The sequence below is a fragment of the Rhodnius prolixus genome, unplaced genomic scaffold (genome assembly GCF_049639745.1).
Source record: "Rhodnius prolixus isolate KJV_2025 unplaced genomic scaffold, Rpr scaffold_3, whole genome shotgun sequence".
NCBI lineage: Eukaryota > Metazoa > Arthropoda > Insecta > Hemiptera > Reduviidae > Rhodnius > Rhodnius prolixus.
In genome coordinates this window covers 5,407,031-5,429,484 of record NW_027411603.1, presented here as the reverse complement: position 1 = coordinate 5,429,484, position 22,454 = coordinate 5,407,031, and the positions used below count along the sequence as shown (strand labels likewise).

Below are 22,454 nucleotides of genomic sequence, written 5' to 3'. Positions count from 1 at the left end.
TTTTATTTAATGTGTATAATGAGGAATTTATAGTAAAGTATGTTAGGCGTTTAGAGGCTAGACCCGCAAAGCTAAGATGTATTGCGGTACTAGTCTAGACTTTGCATTCTATTTAATGTGTTCATATGAGGAATTTTGTAGTAAAGTATGTTAGGCGGTTATAGGCTAGACCCGCAAAGCTATGATGTATTGCGGTACTAGTCAAGGCCTTTCATTTTATTTAATGTGTTAATATTAATATGAGGAATTTATAGTAAAGTATGTTAGGCGGTTAGAGGCTAGACCCGCAAAGCTAAGATGTATTGCGGTACTAGTCTAGGCCTTGCATTTTATTTAATGTGTATAATGAGGAATTTATAGTAAAGTATGTTAGGCGTTTAGAGGCTAGACCCGCAAAGCTAAGATGTATTGCGGTACTAGTCTAGACTTTGCATTCTATTTAATGTGTTCATATGAGGAATGTTGTAGTAAAGTATGTTAGGCGGTTAGAGGCTAGACCCGCAAAGCTAAGATGTATTGCGGTACTAGTCTAGGCCTTGCATTTTATTTAATGTGTATAATGAGGAATTTATAGTAAAGTATGTTAGGCGTTTAGAGGCTAGACCCGCAAAGCTAAGATGTATTGCGGTACTAGTCTAGACTTTGCATTCTATTTAATGTGTTCATATGAGGAATTTTGTAGTAAAGTATGTTAGGCGGTTATAGGCTAGACCCGCAAAGCTATGATGTATTGCGGTACTAGTCAAGGCCTTTCATTTTATTTAATGTGTTAATATTAATATGAGGAATTTATAGTAAAGTATGTTAGGCGGTTAGAGGCTAGACCCGCAAAGCTAAGATGTATTGCGGTACTAGTCTAGGCCTTGCATTTTATTTAATGTGTTAATATGAGGAATTTTGTAGTAAAGTATGTTTGGCGGTTATACGCTAGACCCGCAAAGCTAAGATGTATTGCGGTACTAGTCTAGACTTTGCATTCTATTTAATGTGTTCATATGAGGAATTTATAATAAAGTATGTTAGGCGGTTATAGGCTAGACCCGCAAAGCTATGATGTATTGCGGTACTAGTCAAGGCCTTTCATTTTATTTAATGTGTTAATATTAATATGAGGAATTTATAGTAAAGTATGTTAGGCGGTTAGAGGCTAGACCCGCAAAGCTAAGATGTATTGCGGTACTAGTCTAGGCCTTGCATTTTATTTAATGTGTATAATGAGGAATTTATAGTAAAGTATGTTAGGCGTTTAGAGGCTAGACCCGCAAAGCTAAGATGTATTGCGGTACTAGTCTAGACTTTGCATTCTATTTAATGTGTTCATATGAGGAATTTTGTAGTAAAGTATGTTTGCTAGTCCCCTCTGTCCGCGACACCTAATTTGGTAGTTGGATGTAAAGCCCACCTGAAAAAATAGGCAGTTACTTTTTCTTTTCTTTTTTTTACTATTGGTCTAAATATTTAAATATCGAACAATTTTAATATTAAAAGCTGTGGAAGCTGATGGAAGAAGGCGTGGCTGGTATCAAATCTCCATCCTATCTAGACGCTGGTTCAGCCGATCAAACAAGCTTCTCTGTCTCACTCACTCCCCCGCGCTTTCCATCAGACCATCCCTCTTCTCACCACGCTCCATTCTTAACTTCAAACATGGCTTCATTAATGAAATCGTGAAGGTTCTGTTCGTAGTTTGTTTTGTTTTTTAAACAAACATTACTTAACGCAACATTTTTCTACTTAAAAAATACATGCAAAACATAACGGCTTTAACAAAAAAGATAAGCCTTAAAATAATAAAAGTTTCGTTTATAATTTTGCCTGTTTGTTTGACTATGTTGAGATAACGGTTTTATGCTATCTCTCTGTAACTGATGCAAATATTTCCTACAGTGAATCTCTCCATTGAATACAATCATATGAATGGTTGATGACGGCATGCATACTTCATAAACTATGCCCATAATAACTGCGCCTTCTATAGTATCATATGGACTTCCTAGTTCATTTCCTTTATTTCAGTTTACGATTCATTTCCTGCTATCCAGGTTCATTTGCCTTTTCGTCTTTCAACACTCGTGAATCGATTATTTTAATTAAAAACTTCTTTTTCTTTACTACCAATGAACTTCTGCGAAATGAGATTATTGGTTAATGGGTGGTTGGTAAACTTTGCTCCGAAGTATGAAATGTACACAGAGAACTGTGTCCTATACGAGTATACCCAAAAGGAGCGTTAAATATTCTGAGTTTTAAGGGAATTTCAATACCGGAAATACCATTTTTTCGAGTAGAGTTTTCATTTTCCTGTGATTCCCCCCTAAATTGCCTCCTACGATTTCCTGTTTGCATTACTTTCATGTAGATCTATATCTTTTATTAGAATAATTTTTCTTAAAGTATTCTTTTTCATGGCATTCTGAAGATTCTTTAGAAGGAATTCTCTCTCTCTCTCTCCTCACCCTCTTTCTTCTCCTCTCTTAAGAAAGTGCGATTTCAAGTCACTTTCTTTTTTTTTTTTAGGGTAGAAAAAATGAACCAAACGGGAAATGACTTCTTAGATTTCGGATTTATACTGCTTTGACAGATAAGATTGGGTTTAGACTTATTTTGATAAGCTCTTGCTGAAGCTTAAGTTAGGCTTAAAGCTTCACTAATTAAGGCTTGAAACTTTCTCTTGTCTCAGAGATTATGCGCTTTACTTCAGTCTACTAAAATAAGTCTGACCAAATTCATTGGGTTGTTTTAGAAATTCTTCTACGGTTTAAATTGTTCTGGTCCGAATGTAAATGTATTAGAAGGCTTTTCAAGTAAATTTTTCTTCAGGCGAGCTTTACGTCCAACTAGCTGATTAGGTGTCGTGGACGGAGGCGACTAGCAAACATACTTTACTATAAATTTCTCATATTAACACATTAAATAAAATGCAAGGCCTAGACTAGTACCGCAATACATCTTAGCTTTGCGGGTCTAGCCTATAACCGTCTAACATACTTTACTATAAATTCCTCATATTAACACATTAAATAAAATGCAAGGCCTAGACTAGTATTGCAATACATCTTAGCTTTGCGGGTCTAGCCTATAACCGCCTGACATACTTTACTGCAAAATTCCTCATATTAACACATTAGAATGCAATGCCTAGACTAGTACCGCAATACATCTTAGCTTTGCGGGTCTAGCCTATAACCACTCGGCTATCGTGGCTCTTTTTAAGTAAATAATTTTCTGCTAAATAAAGTTAAATATTTAAATTAAATACAAATACATCTAAGCAAAAAACAAAACAAAAATGATTTATCCGGTTTGAGTTATTAAAATTAACCTTGAGCTAAAGTGAGGAAAAATGCATAAAAGTTAAAAATAATACAATAGAAATGAACTTGTATTAACACCGGTTGTCATGTTAATACTGTGTGCAACATATATTCATTGAATGCATTTTCCGTTGCATTCAAACTGTGAACAGGTGAGGTGCGTGTGTGTAAAGTGCATACAAATAGGCTATAATTTTTTTAAAAAAAGAAAACAAAAAAATCATACGCTATTGTTTGTTATATAATATGAACAAATAGTACGGCTATATTCTTTTGCATTATTGACTGACTGACACACATTTATTGTGAGTATATTATTGTTTGTACAATAGTCAATAAAGAAATGTGTAAAATTGAAAATTATACGCACAAATTTGTATTGTGATTTTATTGTGAGGCTTAATTTTGTATTATAGTATAATTTTATTTATCATGATAATTGGATAATTGAATGATAATTGGATTATCATTGATATTTATATATTTTTACTTATTCTTATTACTTAGCTGAGATTCTGTTTCAATTGAGAGTTTCATCTGTGAAGTTAATTCCTATTTATGGAGCTAAAATTACCTTCCCAATAGATACATCCCTCATTATTCTAATAACTTCATTTTTGAAGTACCTTTATCCTTTTTAATTTTTTGTAACATTACGGTTCCGGCTTATGCAGGAAACGTGTACATTATCACAAGACTAGCGAGGTGTACAATAGCCTAACACATGTGATTTTTTAGCTAGTTAATTTTTTTGGCTTCCTGTTTATTAGGAGATCGAACGTTTATGAATGGTTGCATGAACCAGTTTTATCATTTCCGGTGTAGTTCTTCTTTTTATAAATTTTAGTCATTGGTATATTCGCCAAAAATCTATAAAATTATTACACATATTACGAGTATTTAATAATTTATTTAATATGATGAAAAGTCTTTAGATATTTACAAAAAAAAAATAAATAAATAAAAAATAGACGTTCGGTTGTCTAAAATATACAAAAAAATAAAATAAAGACACAAAAATATTGGCATCTTGCCCAGAAGTTCCCCTGAGCTTGATTGTTGTTCATTTGTGTTGTTTGGGCGGGTGTGCATCGAGGGAAAGTGGATTGGTAAGGTACCCTCCTCCTCCTCCTCCTCCCCTCCTCCTCTCCTCCCACCATCTCTCACAAAACTACATCAAAAACAACAAACCTACTGAAAAAATAAAATCACATCTCCAACATCTTCTTTTTTTAATCATAAAAAAAATCGATCGTTATTTTATGGTAATCGATTTTTCGATCATTTTGTCTGCGATGACTTGGATTTTTTTTTTTTTTTACCTGACTCTTAATCGATTAAAAGAAGTTTTATTGTTGTTGAATAAAATTTTGTCGGAATTTAAGATCCTCAAAACGCGTTAAACTATCTGCTTCGAACATACGCACAAACGACTTCCTTTTTTGTAGTTTACGTTTTAAAATTTTCTTTAAATTCAAAATTTGTACTAAAAAAAAAAAATTAGTTCGCAATAATCTTACTCTATCTTTCTCAAGAAACTTTTTAAAATACCGCAAAAAAGTATTTTAAAATTCAGTATTTTAAAATTTATTCTATTCAGAAAAGGGGTACTTCCGGTAGCCAATTTTTCTTCAAATTGGGATATGATATTACTTGATAATCGATTTCAGTAATCTTGTCATGTGATCTGTCTTGGATATCACGAACGTAAAGATGTTCTTAAAAAAAAAAAGTTTTCTAATTTGGATGATCCTATTATGGAGAATTAGTCGGCAATTTTGTTTAATACGAGGTACAGTGTAGCTCTTTCCTCCCTGCCTCTGCTCCTAAAAGAAACGCTGAAAAAAATGAGCAGAGCATGTGTCTTAAGAAACATGACCAATCGTTCTGGCAAATCACCCCGGGAGCGATTTCAATCAAGAACAGTTTGTGGACAAAGAGAAAGAACGAGATTAAAGCACTCCGTTACTGGAGCCACTTTTTCCCTTTGTCTGTGTGTGTCAGTTTTCTTTTTTCCGTCAGTTCGTGACTTTCTTGAAAACAGGTCACGGAGTTTTTCCTACATTTTTCTTTAAAACCGTTACAGCTGTTGAAGGTTGTTCTGTTTTCCTTTTTATTTTATTTTTATTTTTTTGGCTGTCCACGATTCATCTTCCAAGTTAAGGTTTTTCCTAAGATATTAGTACTACTAAAGTTTTCCAGAAAACTAGATTTTTCAGAGATTTTATAAGTCCATGATGCCCGCATTACCCAAAACGGCTATGATTGTGAGGGCAGGCTGTAAGAGTGTTTACTAAAAGAAGAAGGTAGACGTTTAATCGCACAGTAGCCCATACAGGTGGCCAGACAAGTCATTTTCCAAAATTTTCCTGAGAAGACAGTCGGGCTTACCTAGGCTCAAGAGAAAAAAACATCAGCTGATTGGGATGGGACAAAGGTTATAGTTGAAGCATTTCCCTATTGCATGAATTTCCCCCTGTGGAAGATACAATTTCCAGGACCAAGTCCAAACCAGCCTCAATTCTTTCACGAGTTTCTCTACCCATTCGAGAGAGCATTTAAAATGAATACCACTCTCTTGATACTCTTCGTTCCCAAAATAAAGATTTCTAATGAAATTATATTTCTTGATCGCTTCTTCTCTGGGGAGGTTTCAAAGAGCTCTGTAAGCTAGCTCTTCTCATCTCATCAGTGAGTGAAGCTCAACAAGTTCGTCTTTCCTTTTTTTCTACAGCCTGTTCTCGTGGCTGTAGATAGGGATTTGGCGAATCTCGTTTTTCCATGTTCAAGCTTCCTTCTTTAGTTATCCGAAGGACAGACCCTTTGCCCACCGTTCTGCAGTCAGATACTGATCAAATTAAATATAACACTTCCTTCCCGACAATGTGACAAGTCCTTAAAGCGACTCTCAGACTGCACTTTTCAAGCCCCACGATAGCCGAGCGGTTGTAGGCTAAATCCGCAAAGCTAAGATGTATTGCGGTACTAGTCTAGGCCTTGAATTTTATTTAATGTGTTAATATGAGAAATTTATAGTAAAGTATGTTTGGCGGTTATAGGCTAGACCCGCAAAGCTTAGATGTATTACAGTACTATTCTAGGCTTTGCATTCTATTTAATGTTGTAATATGAGGAATTTATAGTAAAGTATGTTTGCTAGTCGGCTCCGTCCACGACACCTAATTGGTAATTGGATGAAATGCCCGCCTGAAAAAATAGACAATTACTTTACTTCACTTTTCTTTTCGGGTTTACTATCTAGTGGGTCAGTTTTGACGCAAAGTGACTAAGCATCACAAGTGATCATATTTTCCTGGTACCATACACCTCTCCTCCAATCCTTTCTTGGTATTACGCTCGCACGGAACACATACGGGGGCCCATTTGTGAGAATAGTTTTCATAATTGTGGAGGGAAGCAATCATAGGACATGTAATTATTGTGGTAGCCTCAATTTCAAGCATTTTACCCATTTCTCATGCTTCCTTACCGTTTGGGCCCGTATGCTGAAGGTGAAAGTAAGCACGTATTACATGTAAGCAAGTTTAAAAAATCATGATGATCCTGAACAATTTTATTTTCAGCGTATGTCTTTAATAGGTCAGTCCATGCCGTTAGAACAACAGTTCTCTAATGACCATCTCAGCTAATTTACCTAATGACCTCATCACCTTCTGAGGCTTCAATATCTTAAAGTCATTTATATGTGAAAGATGTTTCCAAGTAAAGGTTACAGATCTCGCGCGCGCTCTCTCTCACTCCTCCTCCAAAAGACACAATCTTCATCATAATCATATCTACAGTACGCTGCACGCTGGGTATCCCCAAACTAGGGGATAATCTCACGGGAGATTATTACCTGCTGCCGGCAGCTTTAAATGTCTTTTGTTTTGTTCTTTCATGTCTTGCATATCCAACGGTAAATTTACCATACATGCGCGAACCTGATGACACACATTTTATTGGATAGAAATTACTCCGTAAGCAATCTTTTTCCACCAAATTCTTGCCACTTCAAAATAAAATTTATAAATATATTTTTATCCAATAAGTTTTTCCTGGAGCAGAGTCATCCGCCTTCTTCATGGTCCCCACCAATAACGTTTCATAAATATAAACTACTATTTCCTCAAATGAAAGTTTGATCGCTAAGTGTGGTTTAACCGCTAAGTTTTTGCGTTTTCTAAGAAAATGGCTCCACTTAAACCACTAAAAGTAAAGTAGTTGCCTATTTTTTCAGGCAGGCTTTACATCCAACTATCACAAATTTGGTGTCGTGGACGGAGGCGACCAGCAAACATACTTTACTACAAATTCCTCATATTAATCATTAAATCAAATGCAAGACCTATACTAGTACCGCAATACATCTTAGCTTTGCGGGTCTAGCCTATTACCGCCCCTAACAAACTTTACTACAAATTCCTCATATTAATCATTAAATCAAATGCAAGACCTATACTAGTACCGCAATACATCTTAGCTTTGCGGGTCTAGCCTATTACCGCCCCTAACAAACTTTACTATAAATTCCTCATATTAACACATTAAATAAATTGCAAGGCCTAGACTAGTACCGCAATACATCTTAGCTTTGCGGGTCTAGCCTATAACCGCTCGACTATAGTGGCGCCCCACTTCAACTACACTTAATATTAATTGCCCCAAATTTTTTTCATAAATAATTATTATACTAAGAAAAACATTAATACACCCTGGACTATTATTAAACTTTCTAAATATAATTTGTTTTCCTTTTAATTAATTTAAATTAAACCAGATTATGATCTTAATTATTTTGTTTATTTGGTTTTTCAATTAATGCATTTATTTTTGGCCATTCTCTGAAACTAATGAAATTAGCTTTGAATACATTTTCAATTCTCTTTCATATTTCGTCTTTTAGTTTTAAAATATAATTGTAAATTTATTTACACAAATTGGAAAACTAATTTTAATTTTTGATTAATTTTGTTCCAGCAAAAATGAAGATATTATTACAACTGGTCGTCTGGATATTTATAGCGGAACAAGTAAGTAGACCGATTAATTTACTGTAATAATACTAAAAAGTATTTATTATATTGGTACTTATTTATGTAAATTGACTTTCTGTTTATTAATTAGGTACTCAATGGATGATTTTTTCACTTTCACAATTTACGAAAAATCACCTTTTCACCAGGATGTTAGAATGGAATTTCGTGTTTTTTTAACCAACTAAAGATATCTTTTATCTGGGATTTGATCTTCATTGGCTGATGTGTCCAGTGGTGGGTAACCTTTGTGACCTAGAGTGGGGGCCAAGTTTTGACTCTTGGGATTGGTCGTGTGTGTTCAATTAGAGTAGAGGGCTGACAGCTAGGGTTTACCATTTCCTGCGGCGAACCCCTTCGCCTGGGGTTTCTTACTTGAGAATAACTGAGTTAGAATTCTTGACAAAGTGTATCTTCTCTAATATATATATATATATATTTTTTTAAGTTTATACATTCATGTTGTTTCATTCATTTTTCTTAATGATGCGACGTCAGCATATATCGTATTGACTTTACTGTGCGGTTATTGTAATTAAGTTTAGTGCACTTAATTGTTCTGTTTTATTACAGTAATAGTTCGTAATGGCATGTTTCCAGGCAGCTAGCTGTTACACTGTGTTTTTTTATTGCCATGTTTCAGTAATTATTAGTTCTTCCAGTAATCTGTCTGATATAAATGTGATTTTTGGCGAATGCATTAATGTGTATGACATTTTAGGGCTCGATATTCATCATTAAGGGTTTTAAAAGTGATGAATTGTGGGGGCTGGTTTTGCTTTTAATGGTTATGAAGCAAGGCTTTGTAAGTGGGAGATCACCAGATCGAATCCCGCGTTTGGCTACTTTTTATTTGTTAGAAAAAAAAAAAAAATGGTAATAGTAAAGGATGAGCTTCCGCCTCCGTCCACGACACCTAATTGGTAGTTGGACCTTAAAGCTCCGCCTGAAAAAATAGGCTATTATTTTCCACCTTATTTTACTTAGTGATGAGTTGACTATATGAATTCAACTTTTAACTTTGATTCAACTGTGCTGTAAAGTTCCAAGTCTTTGTGAGATCAAATGGATGCTGGAATCTTTAATATGGTATTCAAATGTAAATAAGATACTGCTTCTCATCAATCTTGTTAAACACTATAGTAACTGCCACAGAATCTTTGGCTATTTGAAGCTTAAGTAATTAATACACTACTATACCGAGTTCTATGCGTATTTCAAGCTGGAATTTTTCGATCTAATTTTGCCCAGTAATCGATCGAAACCGTTAATTTTATCGATGTTTTTAAGGAGAATTTAAGAAACAAGGGGTTGCAGAGAATACAAATAGATAAATAGTTTTAAAAAATTAACCTAGCCTTTTCTTCTCTTTTTTTAAGAAACTGGTAACCTTTTACTTTTAAGCAATAAATAATGATTTATTTATCTGCTGCATAAATTATTATGAATGCGAAATAAATAAGGCGATATGTTCATGTCTGGACGTGAAAGGACAGCCAAGCAAATTAACGACTTTCTGATGCCTAGAGTCACGATTGCAGCGAAAGGCAAGTCTCTTTTCAGAGTTGTTGAAAGAATTGTTACTTTACAGTTTTGCTTAGATTTATTATTTACTTGATTAAGTTAAATAATAGATATATATCTGTGATCTGATAGGTTAAAGTACTATTCAGTTGATTAAGACATGTAACCTGACTAGTTCTTTTAATTATTCAGAAAATAAAGTGGGTAGAACTTTACAAGACTTCACTCATTATTCCTAAAGTGCCTTCTTAAGATATTTGATAGAAAATCGATATTTAAAAACATTTGTAACTCTTACATTGAACAGTTTTAGTTTTTGAACTCTTTATTGTTTTATTGCGTCTATACATTAGCAATTGTACGATACACAGAACGTACAGATTGTGCCACCGAACTAGCTCCACATCCGGAAAGACGTCTTGAAAGTAACCAGCCAGCGCTGGCACTCTGTAGGTTGCAAGAACAGTTTATGGAAGCGAGGAAGTCGCGAGGCCAACATCGCGTTAAACTATCGTGGTAGATCATTAGGATGTACGAGTTTGGGGATATAGTATTGGACCCTTAGAATAGAATAGTAGATGGGACGGGACCTATGCCCTATGTCACCGCAGCCACAAGAGACTTATTGTGCCAGCCCCTTCTTAGTTCTATTAAGCGACTTAAAGAGGTTGATGACTTTCCCTACTAGTTCTTTTTGCGCTACTATCTCCCAAAGGTTTCATAGCGCAAACGCTCGATTGCAATGTAATCGAATAACAGGTGAGAGGCCTTTTCCTCCTCTTCCTGACACAATCTGCACAACGGTTCCCGTGCTAATAAGCTCCTTGTGCAGATGCTTTCTGAACATATCGTGCCCTGTAAATAGGCCTGTAATCAGAGTAATCTGATTTCTACCCAAGCACAGGGTCTCTTTGGTTCTTTGTTTACACAGTCAAGGCATCATAGTCTTGCTGTGTTTAACCCCAGGACACATCACCCAGTTCTTTTCGTGCTCCCTCCAGATCCAATCTCTGAAAGCCGCACGGACCGAACCCCTTGGTGATCCCTAGGGACATGCTCCGGACTGGTGAAAGGAGTGTTAGATCCATTCCTAGCCGGATAATCATTCCCTTTAATCCCCACATGACCTGGCACCCATATTTGGACCAAAGAAGGATTCAGGTGATCTGCTAGATTGAGGTAAAAAAAGGGGTGTGGATTTTCATTGACTTTGGGAGCGGGACGACTTCAAGGTCATGATGGAGAGTATAGGATTAGAGAGAGCCATGGTAAGGGGCGCCTACAATAATGCGAAGTACTCTGGAAAGGCGGATCTGTCTTATTTGGTTGAATTAAATGTTTTGTAAAGTAAGAGTTGGTTGTGTGGTTTCAAGATAGATTTAGAGGTTCAAGGAGTCTTCTGAGTTGACCCTGACCTTAACAAGCTCCTACCTTTTATGGATTTTTGGTACTTTTATCAAGGGTTTTGGGTTCTTTTTTTCTCTGTTTTTTTGGTTGTTGAGAAATTTTATTAACACCACTCACATTCACAGACTTTACCGTAAGAAAAATAGTAAAAATTTACTATTTTTTAACGTCGGTAATTATTCATATATGGAATAGTTTAGCACGAAAATTATTGCTCTTTAAAAGAAGAAGAAGAAGAATAAACCCTGTGGTCCAGGTTAAGCGGAAACCCTGAGGCTGTACTCTGCTCAGTTCGTGACTGATTCCCCCACAGGGGACAAGCACTGCAGGCACCTCTACCACACTGTGATATATCTTTCATTTCTTAATTGAAATTTTATATTATAGCATATGTATGCTCTGATAGGCGCTACATATATCAAAAAATTTGTCTAATTTAGTCTTATGCGAGTATATTTTTCAACTCTTTATAGTCTGAAAAAAAAATATATGTTGTCTAATAATAAAACCTAGATTATGTTTTTCACGAACTTATTAAAGAGTTGTATTGTTTGTTAATGATAAAAATGTTTTGTTTTTGTAGATTATATTCGTGACTGTGTTTGTTGTTGTTGTTGTTGTTGATGTTGCTGCTCGTTTGGTTGTTGTTATTTACAGATAGGCAACAAAAAAGGAAGTAGTAGTTTGCGGTAGGGGAGGGGGTTGATAAGAGGACGAAGGGGGGGGAACAATGATTCTTTACGATTATATCGTGGGGATCTATCTCTCTCACTCACTCCTTTGTAGGAGAGCACGATCTCATGTCATTTTGTTGCAGGGAATTTACGGATTATTTATGGCTAGTGTACGATATTTTTTTATTTTTTATTTTTGGTAGGGTTTTCTAAATTGCAAACTTGATAAACCTAGGAATAAATATCTTTCACGTTAATGTTTGGGAAAAGAAGAATATAAATTATTGCAATCATTTAAAAAAAAAAAATGTTCAATTTAAAATTAACCTGAGTCACAGGTTAAGATGCGTCAACATCTCTGGGGGTCATTGGTACCCAGAGCTTTTTTTTCGGTGCACTGTTAGCCGTTTTGCTCATTACAGAGACAACATTGTTCATCACCAGGCAGTGAGCCTAGGTTCCTAGATACGAGGGTCGTTTGAAAAGTCCGTGCAAAGTCAGAGAGATAGCGCCAATGGCGCGTATCGAGGTTATGTTTAGTTAGTAGCATCTCTTGGAAGAACACACACCAAGTTTCAGCCAGATCGGTCTATTTCTTTGTGTTTGGCATTCGTTTGAATCGAGGAAGTCGAGTGATTTTCAAAAAATGGACGAAAAAGAATTTCGTGTGTTGATTAAACACTACTTTATGAAAGGCAAAACGCCTGAGGAGACTAAAGAGAAGCTTGATAAACATTATGGTGACTCTGCACCTTCGATTAGAACAGTTTATAAGTGGTTTCAAAATTTTCGGAGTGGCCATATGGGCACAAGTGACGCTGAACGTTCTGGACGCCCTGTTGAGGTTACTACTCCAGAAATCAGTGATAAAATCCATGATATAGTGATGGATGTCAGAAGAGTGAAGGTGCGTGAGATTGCTAGTGCTGTGGGCATCTCGAATGAACGGGTACATAATATTTTGCATCAACATTTGGACATGACAAAGCTATCCGCAAGATGGGTGCCGCGATTGCTCACTCTTGACCAAAAACGAAATCGTGTGAAGTGTTACAAGGACGGTTTGCAGCTGTTCCAGAAGAATCCGCAGGACTTTAAGCGTCGTTTCGTCACTGTGGATGAAACATGAATACATCACTATACTCCTGAGACCAAAGAACTATCTAAACAATGGGTTACCAAGGGGGAATCTGCGCCAAAAAAGGCGGAGACCGTTCCTTCGGCCGGAAAGATTATGGCGACTGTCTTTTGGGATTCACAAGGAATAATCCTCATCGACTATCTGGAAAAGGGTAAAACTATTACAGGTGCATATTATTCATCGTTATTGGACCGTTTGAAAACCGAGCTGCAAGAAAAACGCCCACGATTGGCCCACAAAAAAGTCCTTTTCCATCACGACAACGCACCAGCTCACACCTCAGCAGTTGTGGTCGCAAAATTAATGGAAATAGGGTTCCAACTCGTTTCACATCCCCCCCTATTCTCCAGACTTGGCTCCCTCGGACTACTATTTGTTCCCCAATATGAAGAAATGGCTGGCGGGAAAAAGATTTTATTCAAACGAGGAGGTGATTGCAGAAACGAATGGCTATTTTTCAGACTTGAACAAATCCTATTATTCGGAAGGGATCAACAAACTAGAGCAGCGTTAGACGAAGTGTATAAGCCTAAAAGGAGACTATGTTGAAAAATAAAAAAGGTTTACCCCAAAAAATTAAGTAGTTTTTATTTTTGCACGGACTTTTCAAACGACCCTCGTAGATTAACTCCAAGAGCCAGCAGCTGGATTCGAACCCGGGATTTTTGCGTCGGAAACCACTGAGCGCCAACATCTTATTGAATGGATCAAGTAGCTCTTGAAAATAATTTTAACGATTTTCTTTATACTACGAAATATTCGACTACGTAATTCGACTGAGTGTACATTACTGGGAATAGTGGTTTTAAGGCTTATTTTCAGCATAATGTACCGTTCCATGTAATATGATCTAATAGAATAGAATAGAATAAAATAAACTCCTTTCATCGGTCCGGAGCCTGTCCTGGGGATAACCAAGGGTTCGGTTCGTGCGGCTCTCAGAGATTGGAGATCTGGAGGGAGCACGAAAAGAACTGGGTGAAGTGTCCTGGGGTTGAACACAGCAAGACTATGATGCCTTGGCTGTGTAAGCAAAGAGCCAAAGAGACCCTGTGCTTGGGTAGAAATCAGATTACTCTGATTACAGGCCTATTCACTGGGGCACGGTAGGTTCAGGAAGCATCTGCGCAAGGTGGGGCTTATCAGCTCGGAGCAGTTGTGCAGATTATGTCAGGAAGAGGAGGAAACGGCCTCTCACCTGCTCTTCGATTGCGTTGCAATCGAGCGTTTGCGCTATGAAACCTTAGGAACGCTGTGGCCGAAGGAGATAGTAGCGCAAAAAGAACTAGTCAGAAAAGTCCTCAACCTCTTTAGCAGGGGAGGGTTCGTATTCTAAATCCAAAAAGGGGGTTTGGCACTTTAAGACTCCTCGTGGCTGCGGTGCCGTGGGGCATTGGTCTCGACCCATCTACTATTCTATTCTATGATCTAATAACTCTTAAATGAATATTTTTTTTTTGAAAAACAGAGGAAACTGTAAACTAAAATTACGATTTGGCCCAATCAGGAGACCCAGCTTCACAATTCACAGCTCCCTCTAAAAAAATAATCTACAGATTTCATTCCAGATTTGTGTTGTATTTCTACTTTCATTTTAAAAGTTCCATTATTAGAATGAATATTCATTAGAACGCAGTAAAATAGAAAGTGCTAATAAGAATGAAGAGTATGGAGGAGGGAAAAATTAGTATTTCCGTATTTTCTCTCTCCTATTATTTGCAAATGAAGCGGAAGTTTTTTTTCTTATTGTACTGGAACAAGGTACTCATATACAGATCTATTAATTTTATCTGAAGCATTTTTTTTCCAGGAAACTGGAACGGAGTTTCCAGTTGGGTCGCGGTTTTAACCCTCTCTTCCAGTATTCAAACATTTGCACGGGCAAAAAATGTCGGACCGAAATTCCGTGCTGGAACTATATCAGTCCATCGGAAATCTCTACAGGTTCCAATTAATGTGATGTTGGATATAACATGTATCACTTTCGTTTGGCACGTTTTTTTTCAGAGAATATAGTTTTAGAGAGATACTGTGGATGCTGCGACATTACTACGTTCAACAATAAATTAATGTTTAAAATAAATCCTACAGTTCCGTGAAAAAATAAATTAATCCTTAATTGCTTAAATTATACGAGAAAAAAAATGTGTTTGCGTACAAGTGGAAGGAATTTAAAATGGAGGTCGTCTTAAGATGACCGTTAAAGTCGGTTAATTCAAAGTACCGAATGGATGAAGTCAAAGGATGCCCTGTTTATTGTACGACTGACTAGGCGAGACCAAAGTCACTTCAGTCTAAGATGAGGATTTGTCAAGAAGGTAGTACGGAACAAGTGGCGGACTAAATGATTACGATTTAAGGAAAGATTAGAGTGGAATTTAATGTAGAGGTTCTGGGCAACAGTTCAGGAACAATTGGGATTGGTGTGGATGGTATGATTGTTGACACAAAAGGGTGCATTAGTCGTAGTTTTGACTTAGAGAGTTTGAGCATCCTGTTTAAATTTTGAACGCTCTACTGTTCCGTACAGTTCAAGCCCGTAAAGTAAAGCCTATTTTTTTTCAGGCAAGCTTTACATCCAACTACCACAAATTAGGTGTCATGGACGGAGGCGACTAGCAAACATACATTACTATAAAATTCCTCATTTTAACACATTAAATAAAATGCAAAGCCTAGACTAGTACCGCAATACAACTTAGCTTTGCGGGTCTAGCCTATAACCGCCTAACATACTTTACTACAAAATTCCTCATATTAACTCATTAAATAAAATGCAAAGCCTAGACTAGTACCGCAATACAACTTAGCTTTGCGGGTCTAGCCTATAACCACTCGGCTATCGTGGCGCCGTTCAAGTCCGTAAATCCGGATAGGATCAAGCCGGGCTAAATAATTTTTTTTTTTTTTTTTTTTTTTTGAGCATCCTCTGATTGAGTTCAAGTCGACTGAGTCAAGTGTGGGTATTCCAGATAAAGGCCAGGATATCGACTGATGTATAGGAATATGATACAGGAACACTACCACTACTTCTACACATGCAAAGTTTTAATTAAAAAGATTTCAATGATATAAATATCTCTCGAGAACTCACCCACTTTTCGTTGGGAGGGGGGCGGAAGAACAAAAATCTTTACCCGGGAATTAGTTTATGCAAACAGGATATTTACGATTGCCTCCTGAACGTGTGGGAGTTAGCGAAAAACAAAAAAATAGAATACCAAAGTATTACAAGGTTATGTACATACGTTTAAGATGACGTGCTTTGTTTTTTGTTTTTTTTAGTATACCTCGCCCTATAATCAAGTAGGAAGCCGTATATATAAGCAGTACAGTTCAGAAACCTTGGCCTCTTGGGCGCCAAAGTCAGGAGGGATTTATTTTTGGGCGGGAAAGATAGAAAAATAGAACGAAAAAACAAAAATTCTGAGCTCGTTACTTATTTCTTTTAGCATTTTTAATTAATCAAATAAATGAAAGTTTATTTTAAAGAGATGAGTAATAAGAAAATACAATAAAATTAAAGATTTAAGATAAAAACTGAAATATGAGAATAATAAATGCTGATAGAAATCTGCTACTTAAAGACAAGGACTCTACTTAAGTGTGGGACGGCGCTTAAGGTCAAATAATTGGAATCCTTAAGGGGGGGGGAGCCCACTGTTGGTACCCACCTACAGTAAAAAATTGCTTCATTAATTAAATTTTAATCCTTTTTAATAAATATTAATGAGCGTTTATAAAAGCAAAACAAGGAGACGAGAAAACGGATTACAAAAAAAAAAAAAAAGGATCAGCTGATTAAATAAACATGGCGCAAAAAGAAGAAGTACGAAAAGATATGTCCGTTGTTTGCATTTCAATTAAGACATCTCATTATGTGTATAAATTAATATAATCACTCTAATAAGAGAGGGAGAGAGATAAGGAGAAAGGAGGGGAAATCGCGATGCGAGCAACAAGTGTATTGGGATAATTTATATGCGCAAAACCAACAGATTCCTGTAAGAGGGCAGCACACTGCGAACTATCCGCCGGTTACCATCTGCTTCTTCTTCTTCTTCTTCTGGACGCATGTTAACGGCCATGCTGTTTACAAGATGTACTTACCTATTAACATTTATCCGTTATTTACACCCATCTATTGATGAATAGTTATTTAGTTTTTTTAAATTCCAGTCTAACTTCAGTCTCATTCAACTAAGGCTAACTTAGTCCAGTTATAACTTATTTTCCGACTCTGGCTATAAACTGATGAATTAGGCTCCACGATAGTCGAGCGGTTATAGGCTAGACCCGCAAAGCTAAAATGTATTGCGGTACTAGTCTAGGCCTTGCATTCTATTTAATGTGTTAATATGAGGAATTTTGTAGTAAAGTATGTTAGACGGTTATAGGCTAGACCCGCAAAACTAAGTTGCATTGCGGTACTAGTCTAGGCCTTGCATTTTATTTAATGTATTAATATGAGGAATTTTGTAGTAAAGTATGTTAGACGGTTATAGGCTAGACCCGCAAAGCTAAGATGTATTGCGGTACTAGTCTAGGCCTTGCATTTTATTTAATGTGTTAATATGAGGAATTTTGTAGTAAAGTATGTTTGCTAGTTGCCTCCGACCTCGACACCTAATTTGGTTGTTGGATGTACGATAAAGCCCTAATGAATTATTTGGTCCAAAACAGTAAGGAGACGGAATTATTGCAAGTGAGTTAGGGGTCTAAAAATATTCAAATTTAGTGAGTGGTGAAGAGGATTTCTTTCTTAATTAGAACGTTAAGGGCTGTAAAGGACCTTAGCCTCATTTCCCTCTTTTCAAAATGATATTTCAATCATATTTTCCCACGACTTATTATAATGTTATTTTATAAACAATCAAATAGCGAAGAAACCTTAGCCACAAAAACAGGTACATGCTAATTATTAGGGAACATCTACAAAATTTCAAGGACTATTTACTGGTTAACAATAGGGAAGATGGAAAAGAAAAAAAAAATCAAACACTAATTTATTGAATTTATTGTTGAATATATATATATATATATATATATATATATATTTTTGGGTAGTTCAGGGATATTTGGGGAAAAAGCATCTCCCTGATGACATAACGTTCCAATTAGAACAAGTGTGGCAAGGAAAGGATTTCTGCTGAATATAAACTTGATTTTTTATTTCCGGTTATTTCCGCTAGATATCGTGGTAGCCTTACCCTACTTCATCCTTTTTTTTACCAGGGGGCGGTTTTACACCTGAGGTGAAAGGGCTTCTCTTTTTTTCTATCTAGACCCCTATTTAGGTTAAGTACAATCAATCACTTCGGACAGCCCTATAGTTTTGTTTCCTTCTACAGGTGGTTAGGTACCACTATAAGGGACCACACTTAGTGAAAACAAACTACCGCCCTGTCAGAACAGCTGCTACTGTACGACCTTTCCACTTCTCGGCCTCTTTGATCTATTGTGTTCTCATTCAGTATAGTCCGTCACAAGAGGAAATACTGCGTACAGATTTTCTGTTTTAAGTTTTTCACCAAATATATTCCTTTTTTAGATCATGGGCGGTTAGACCTCGTGGACGGAGGCGATCAGCAAACATACTTTACTATAAATTCCTCATATTAACACCTTAAATAGAATGCAAGGCCTAGATTAGTACCGCAAAACAATGTAGCTTTGCGGGTGTAGCCTATAACCGCCCAACATACTTTACTATAAATTCCTTATATTAACCATTAAATAAAATGCAAGGCCTAGACTAGTACCGCAATACATCTTAGCTTTACGGGTCTAGCCTATAATCGCCTGACATACTTTACTGTAAATTCCTCATATTAACACATTAAATAAAATGCAAGGCCTAGACTAGTACCGCAATACAACTTAGCTTTGCGGGTCTAGCCTATAACCGCCTAACATACTTTACTGTAAATTCCTCATATTAACACATTAAATAAAATGCAAGGCCTAGACTAGTACCGCAATACAACTTAGCTTTGCGGGTCTAGCCTATAACCGCTCGGGTATCAATACGATAATTTAATACTATTACCACTACCTATCTAGTAAGTCATGGGAGCTATTTTCCGAGGAATTCCCTTTAATATGAAGAAAAAATTCCTCGAATTTTTTGTTTTGTTTTATAATTTCCCAAAATGAAAACTTTTTTTTTCACGTTCGCAAAATTTTCCTTACATAACAATATTCTTTAAAATTATTACCCAGGGTTGTACATAATGTGAGAAATGTACAATAAAATTCCCAACGCTATCTATAGTTGGTTTGTCATACTCTAAATAAATGACCTATTTTATTTATATATACGTATATGTACATAAAAAAAACGTTAATTTTTTGTGGTTTACATAATTACGCAATGCTTTGTTTATGTATTATGTTATAGTATCGATCTTTTATCATACTACGAATCGAATACTTCCAAATCAATTTCAATCATAGCTAAAAAAAAATGCTAAAAATGGTGAATCAGTCATATGGTATGCGAATTAAAATAATAACCAATTCAAATCATGAAATCAACTACGTGAAAAGTACAACAATTAACGGTTGAAGTTTAATAAAAACGGTATTAAATTCTCGTACAAAGTAAAGGAAAATATTTCGATTTAACCAAATTTTACGAAACTACTTTCCGGAAATACTGGATGTATAAGTTAGAACCTTGAGTATGGCAGTTAGAGATAGTCGTGTAAGTGTTTTGTAGCAAAATTTTGTTTTGTTAGGGTGTTGAACATGGAACTGATTATTAGGGTGCGTTCAGATCAGCTGTTACGATGCATTGCCATGGGTATGCAATAGACGATATAGTTCTGAGTCATTATACAATGACCTCTCTTTGGTGCTACAAATAAACAGACAGAGTAATCATAAATAATAATAAAATAAAAAAATTAAAAAACACAAAAAAACAAATAGGGAAAAAAGATACGAAATATCGAAGACTCCGTTAGTGACGTAGAGGAGGAGGAGGAGGAGAGTAAACTAGACCGAACAGTGCGAGAGTTCGAACTGTAATGGGAGCGGGGGAGAAAAGAGCAGCCTTTAGCAAGGTCGTCTGCGCGTGCGTACTACCTTCACCATAGCCACAGCCTCGGTGATCGGAATAGTCTTGTATTTTCTCTTTTAGAGAACAACGGGGGCTCCCCCCTGGCGGCCGAGTTGGGAACCTTGACATATCGCAAAATGCCACAGGCTCACCGGCCAGTATATTACTGTACTTTTTTTTTTATTATTATTAAGCTAAAGAGTAAAAATTCAGGGATTATCAGCTATTAAAATCTATTCTCGATTTAATTTATTTTTATATTATTCCAAGTTAACGGCCTATAAAATGTTATTGAATTGCACTGACCTTTTTCCAGTTGATTGGTACCTAATTTCTGTACAGTTCTCTCTGAAATCTGGAAAATAACTCAAGACGTGTTGTTTCCGGGTTTGAATCCAGTCCTTTAGTTGTTCTCTTCCTAGAACCCTAGAAATATGTCCGGTGAATGTCAGGGTTGTGCTTAACGTGAGAATGTCATCTGGAGCCTAAAAGTGCATTGAAAACTTTGCACTGATAGCCAAAGCTAAATGACCGCAGATGTCAGCGCAATCTTTAAAAAAAATGATTAGGGGGGGCCCTTGCGCAGAAAGAATGTACTTCCTGCTGAGGGTTTGTGTACACTAATAGTCACAAGGGTTCCTTCCTCTTCGGCGCTACAGTCCTAAAAGGACCAGGGCCTCTCTCAATCAAGGCTCTCTCCACTGAGCTCTATCAAGAGCCTTCAAATCTCCACCTTCGCACACCCATTTTCCTTAAATCCCCCTCGACGTCATCAAGCCATCTCATTCTTGGCCTACATCTTCTTCGGACGTCTCCAGGGCCTTCCATATAAAAGGCGTTTAGGGATTCTGTTATCCACCATCCTCTCCACATGTCCTAACCAATTCAATCTTCCTTTTACTTCAATGCATGCAACGATGTCTGCTTCTCCAAAGAGAGTTCGCACTTCCAAGTTAGTGCGGATTCTCCATCCTTCTTCCTCGTTCATCTTTATTATTTCGTTACCCCAACAAAATATAAAATTCGGAACTTCCTGTAGTTTTTGGGCTTCTGGAAATCTGCTGTTCTAAATTTTGAAACTGACGGACAACCAAATCGAACTAATCCAGAAGAATTCTGTCCCATTACTGGAAGCTATCCAGTATTGTCTGATAGAAACATCCCCTTTAAGGCGATCCAGGACCAATAAAGGAGAAGAAAGGGGAGGGGGCCTAGTTTGGGCAACCTGGGCAACCTCCTCATCGCCCCTCAGATATCCCCCATAAGATCTAGGTATACCCCCAGACAAGAATTACAGAAACTGCTCAGTAAGCTCTGATAACGAAATTACTAAGGCTGTGTCTCTAACCGCCGCGTGGAGCCACGGTAGCCGAGCGGTTATAGACTAGACCCGCAAAGCTAAGATGTCTTGCGGTACTAGTATTGGCCTTGCATTTTATTTAATGTGTTAATATGAGGAATTTTGTAGTAAAGTATGTTAGACGGTTATAGGCTAGACCCGCAATGCTAAGATGTATTGCGGTACTAGTCTAGGCCCTGCATTTTATTTAATGTGTTAATATGAGGAATTTTGTAGTAAAGTATGCTAGGCGGTTATAGGCAAGACCCGCAAAACTCAGTTGCATTGCGGTACTAGTCTAGGCCTTGCATTCTATTTAACGTGTTAATATGAGGAATTTTGTAGTAAAGTATGTTAGGCGGATATAGGCTAGACCAGCAAAGCTAAGATGTATCGCGGTAGTAGTCTAGGCCTTGCATTCTATTTAATGTGTTAATATGAGGAATTTTGTAGTAAAGTATGTTTGCTAGTTGCCTCCGTCCCCGGCACCTAATCTGTGGTAGTTGGACGTTAAGCCCCGCCTGAAAAAATAGGCTATAACTTTACTTTACTAAGGCAGTAATCATCACATCATCTGCCTTCAGGTGGCATTGTTGAATACCTTGTCATCAGAACTCGATATAAATTATTACTCTTCCATTCCGGAAGTAGAGCGTACATATTTTCAGTTTAAGACGCAGTTGTTGACGCCCATGAAGTACCAATTAAGAGAAAATCTAAATTACAACTATTTATATCTTTGAGAAATTCTAATTGGTTCACTTAGATTTCGTTTTTTTTAAAATAATTAGCCTTTTTTCACGTACTTTCACGTTTTAATTAATTATTATTAATTAACAGTTTTCAATTGTTTAACTAACACATTAGGATTGTAATTAATCTTCTTTAAAAAAAAAATCTTAATTTAATGTTTGTCTGTAAGTTCCACCAAGTTGTTTTCTAATTTGTGTTTACAT

At 36.5% G+C, this 22,454-nt stretch overlaps 1 protein-coding gene across 2 annotated transcripts in view; it reads left to right on the top strand.

Moving 5' to 3' along the window:
- dpy (fibrillin-like protein dumpy) overlaps nt 1-22,454 on the top strand; it is a 324,918-nt gene that overhangs the window by 55,362 nt on the left and 247,102 nt on the right. For both annotated transcript variants that reach the window (XM_074124745.1, XM_074124746.1), the window contains exon 2: nt 8,295-8,347. In XM_074124745.1, coding sequence (XP_073980846.1) covers nt 8,295-8,347 — 53 coding nt within the window. The remainder of the gene's footprint in view (nt 1-8,294; nt 8,348-22,454) is intronic.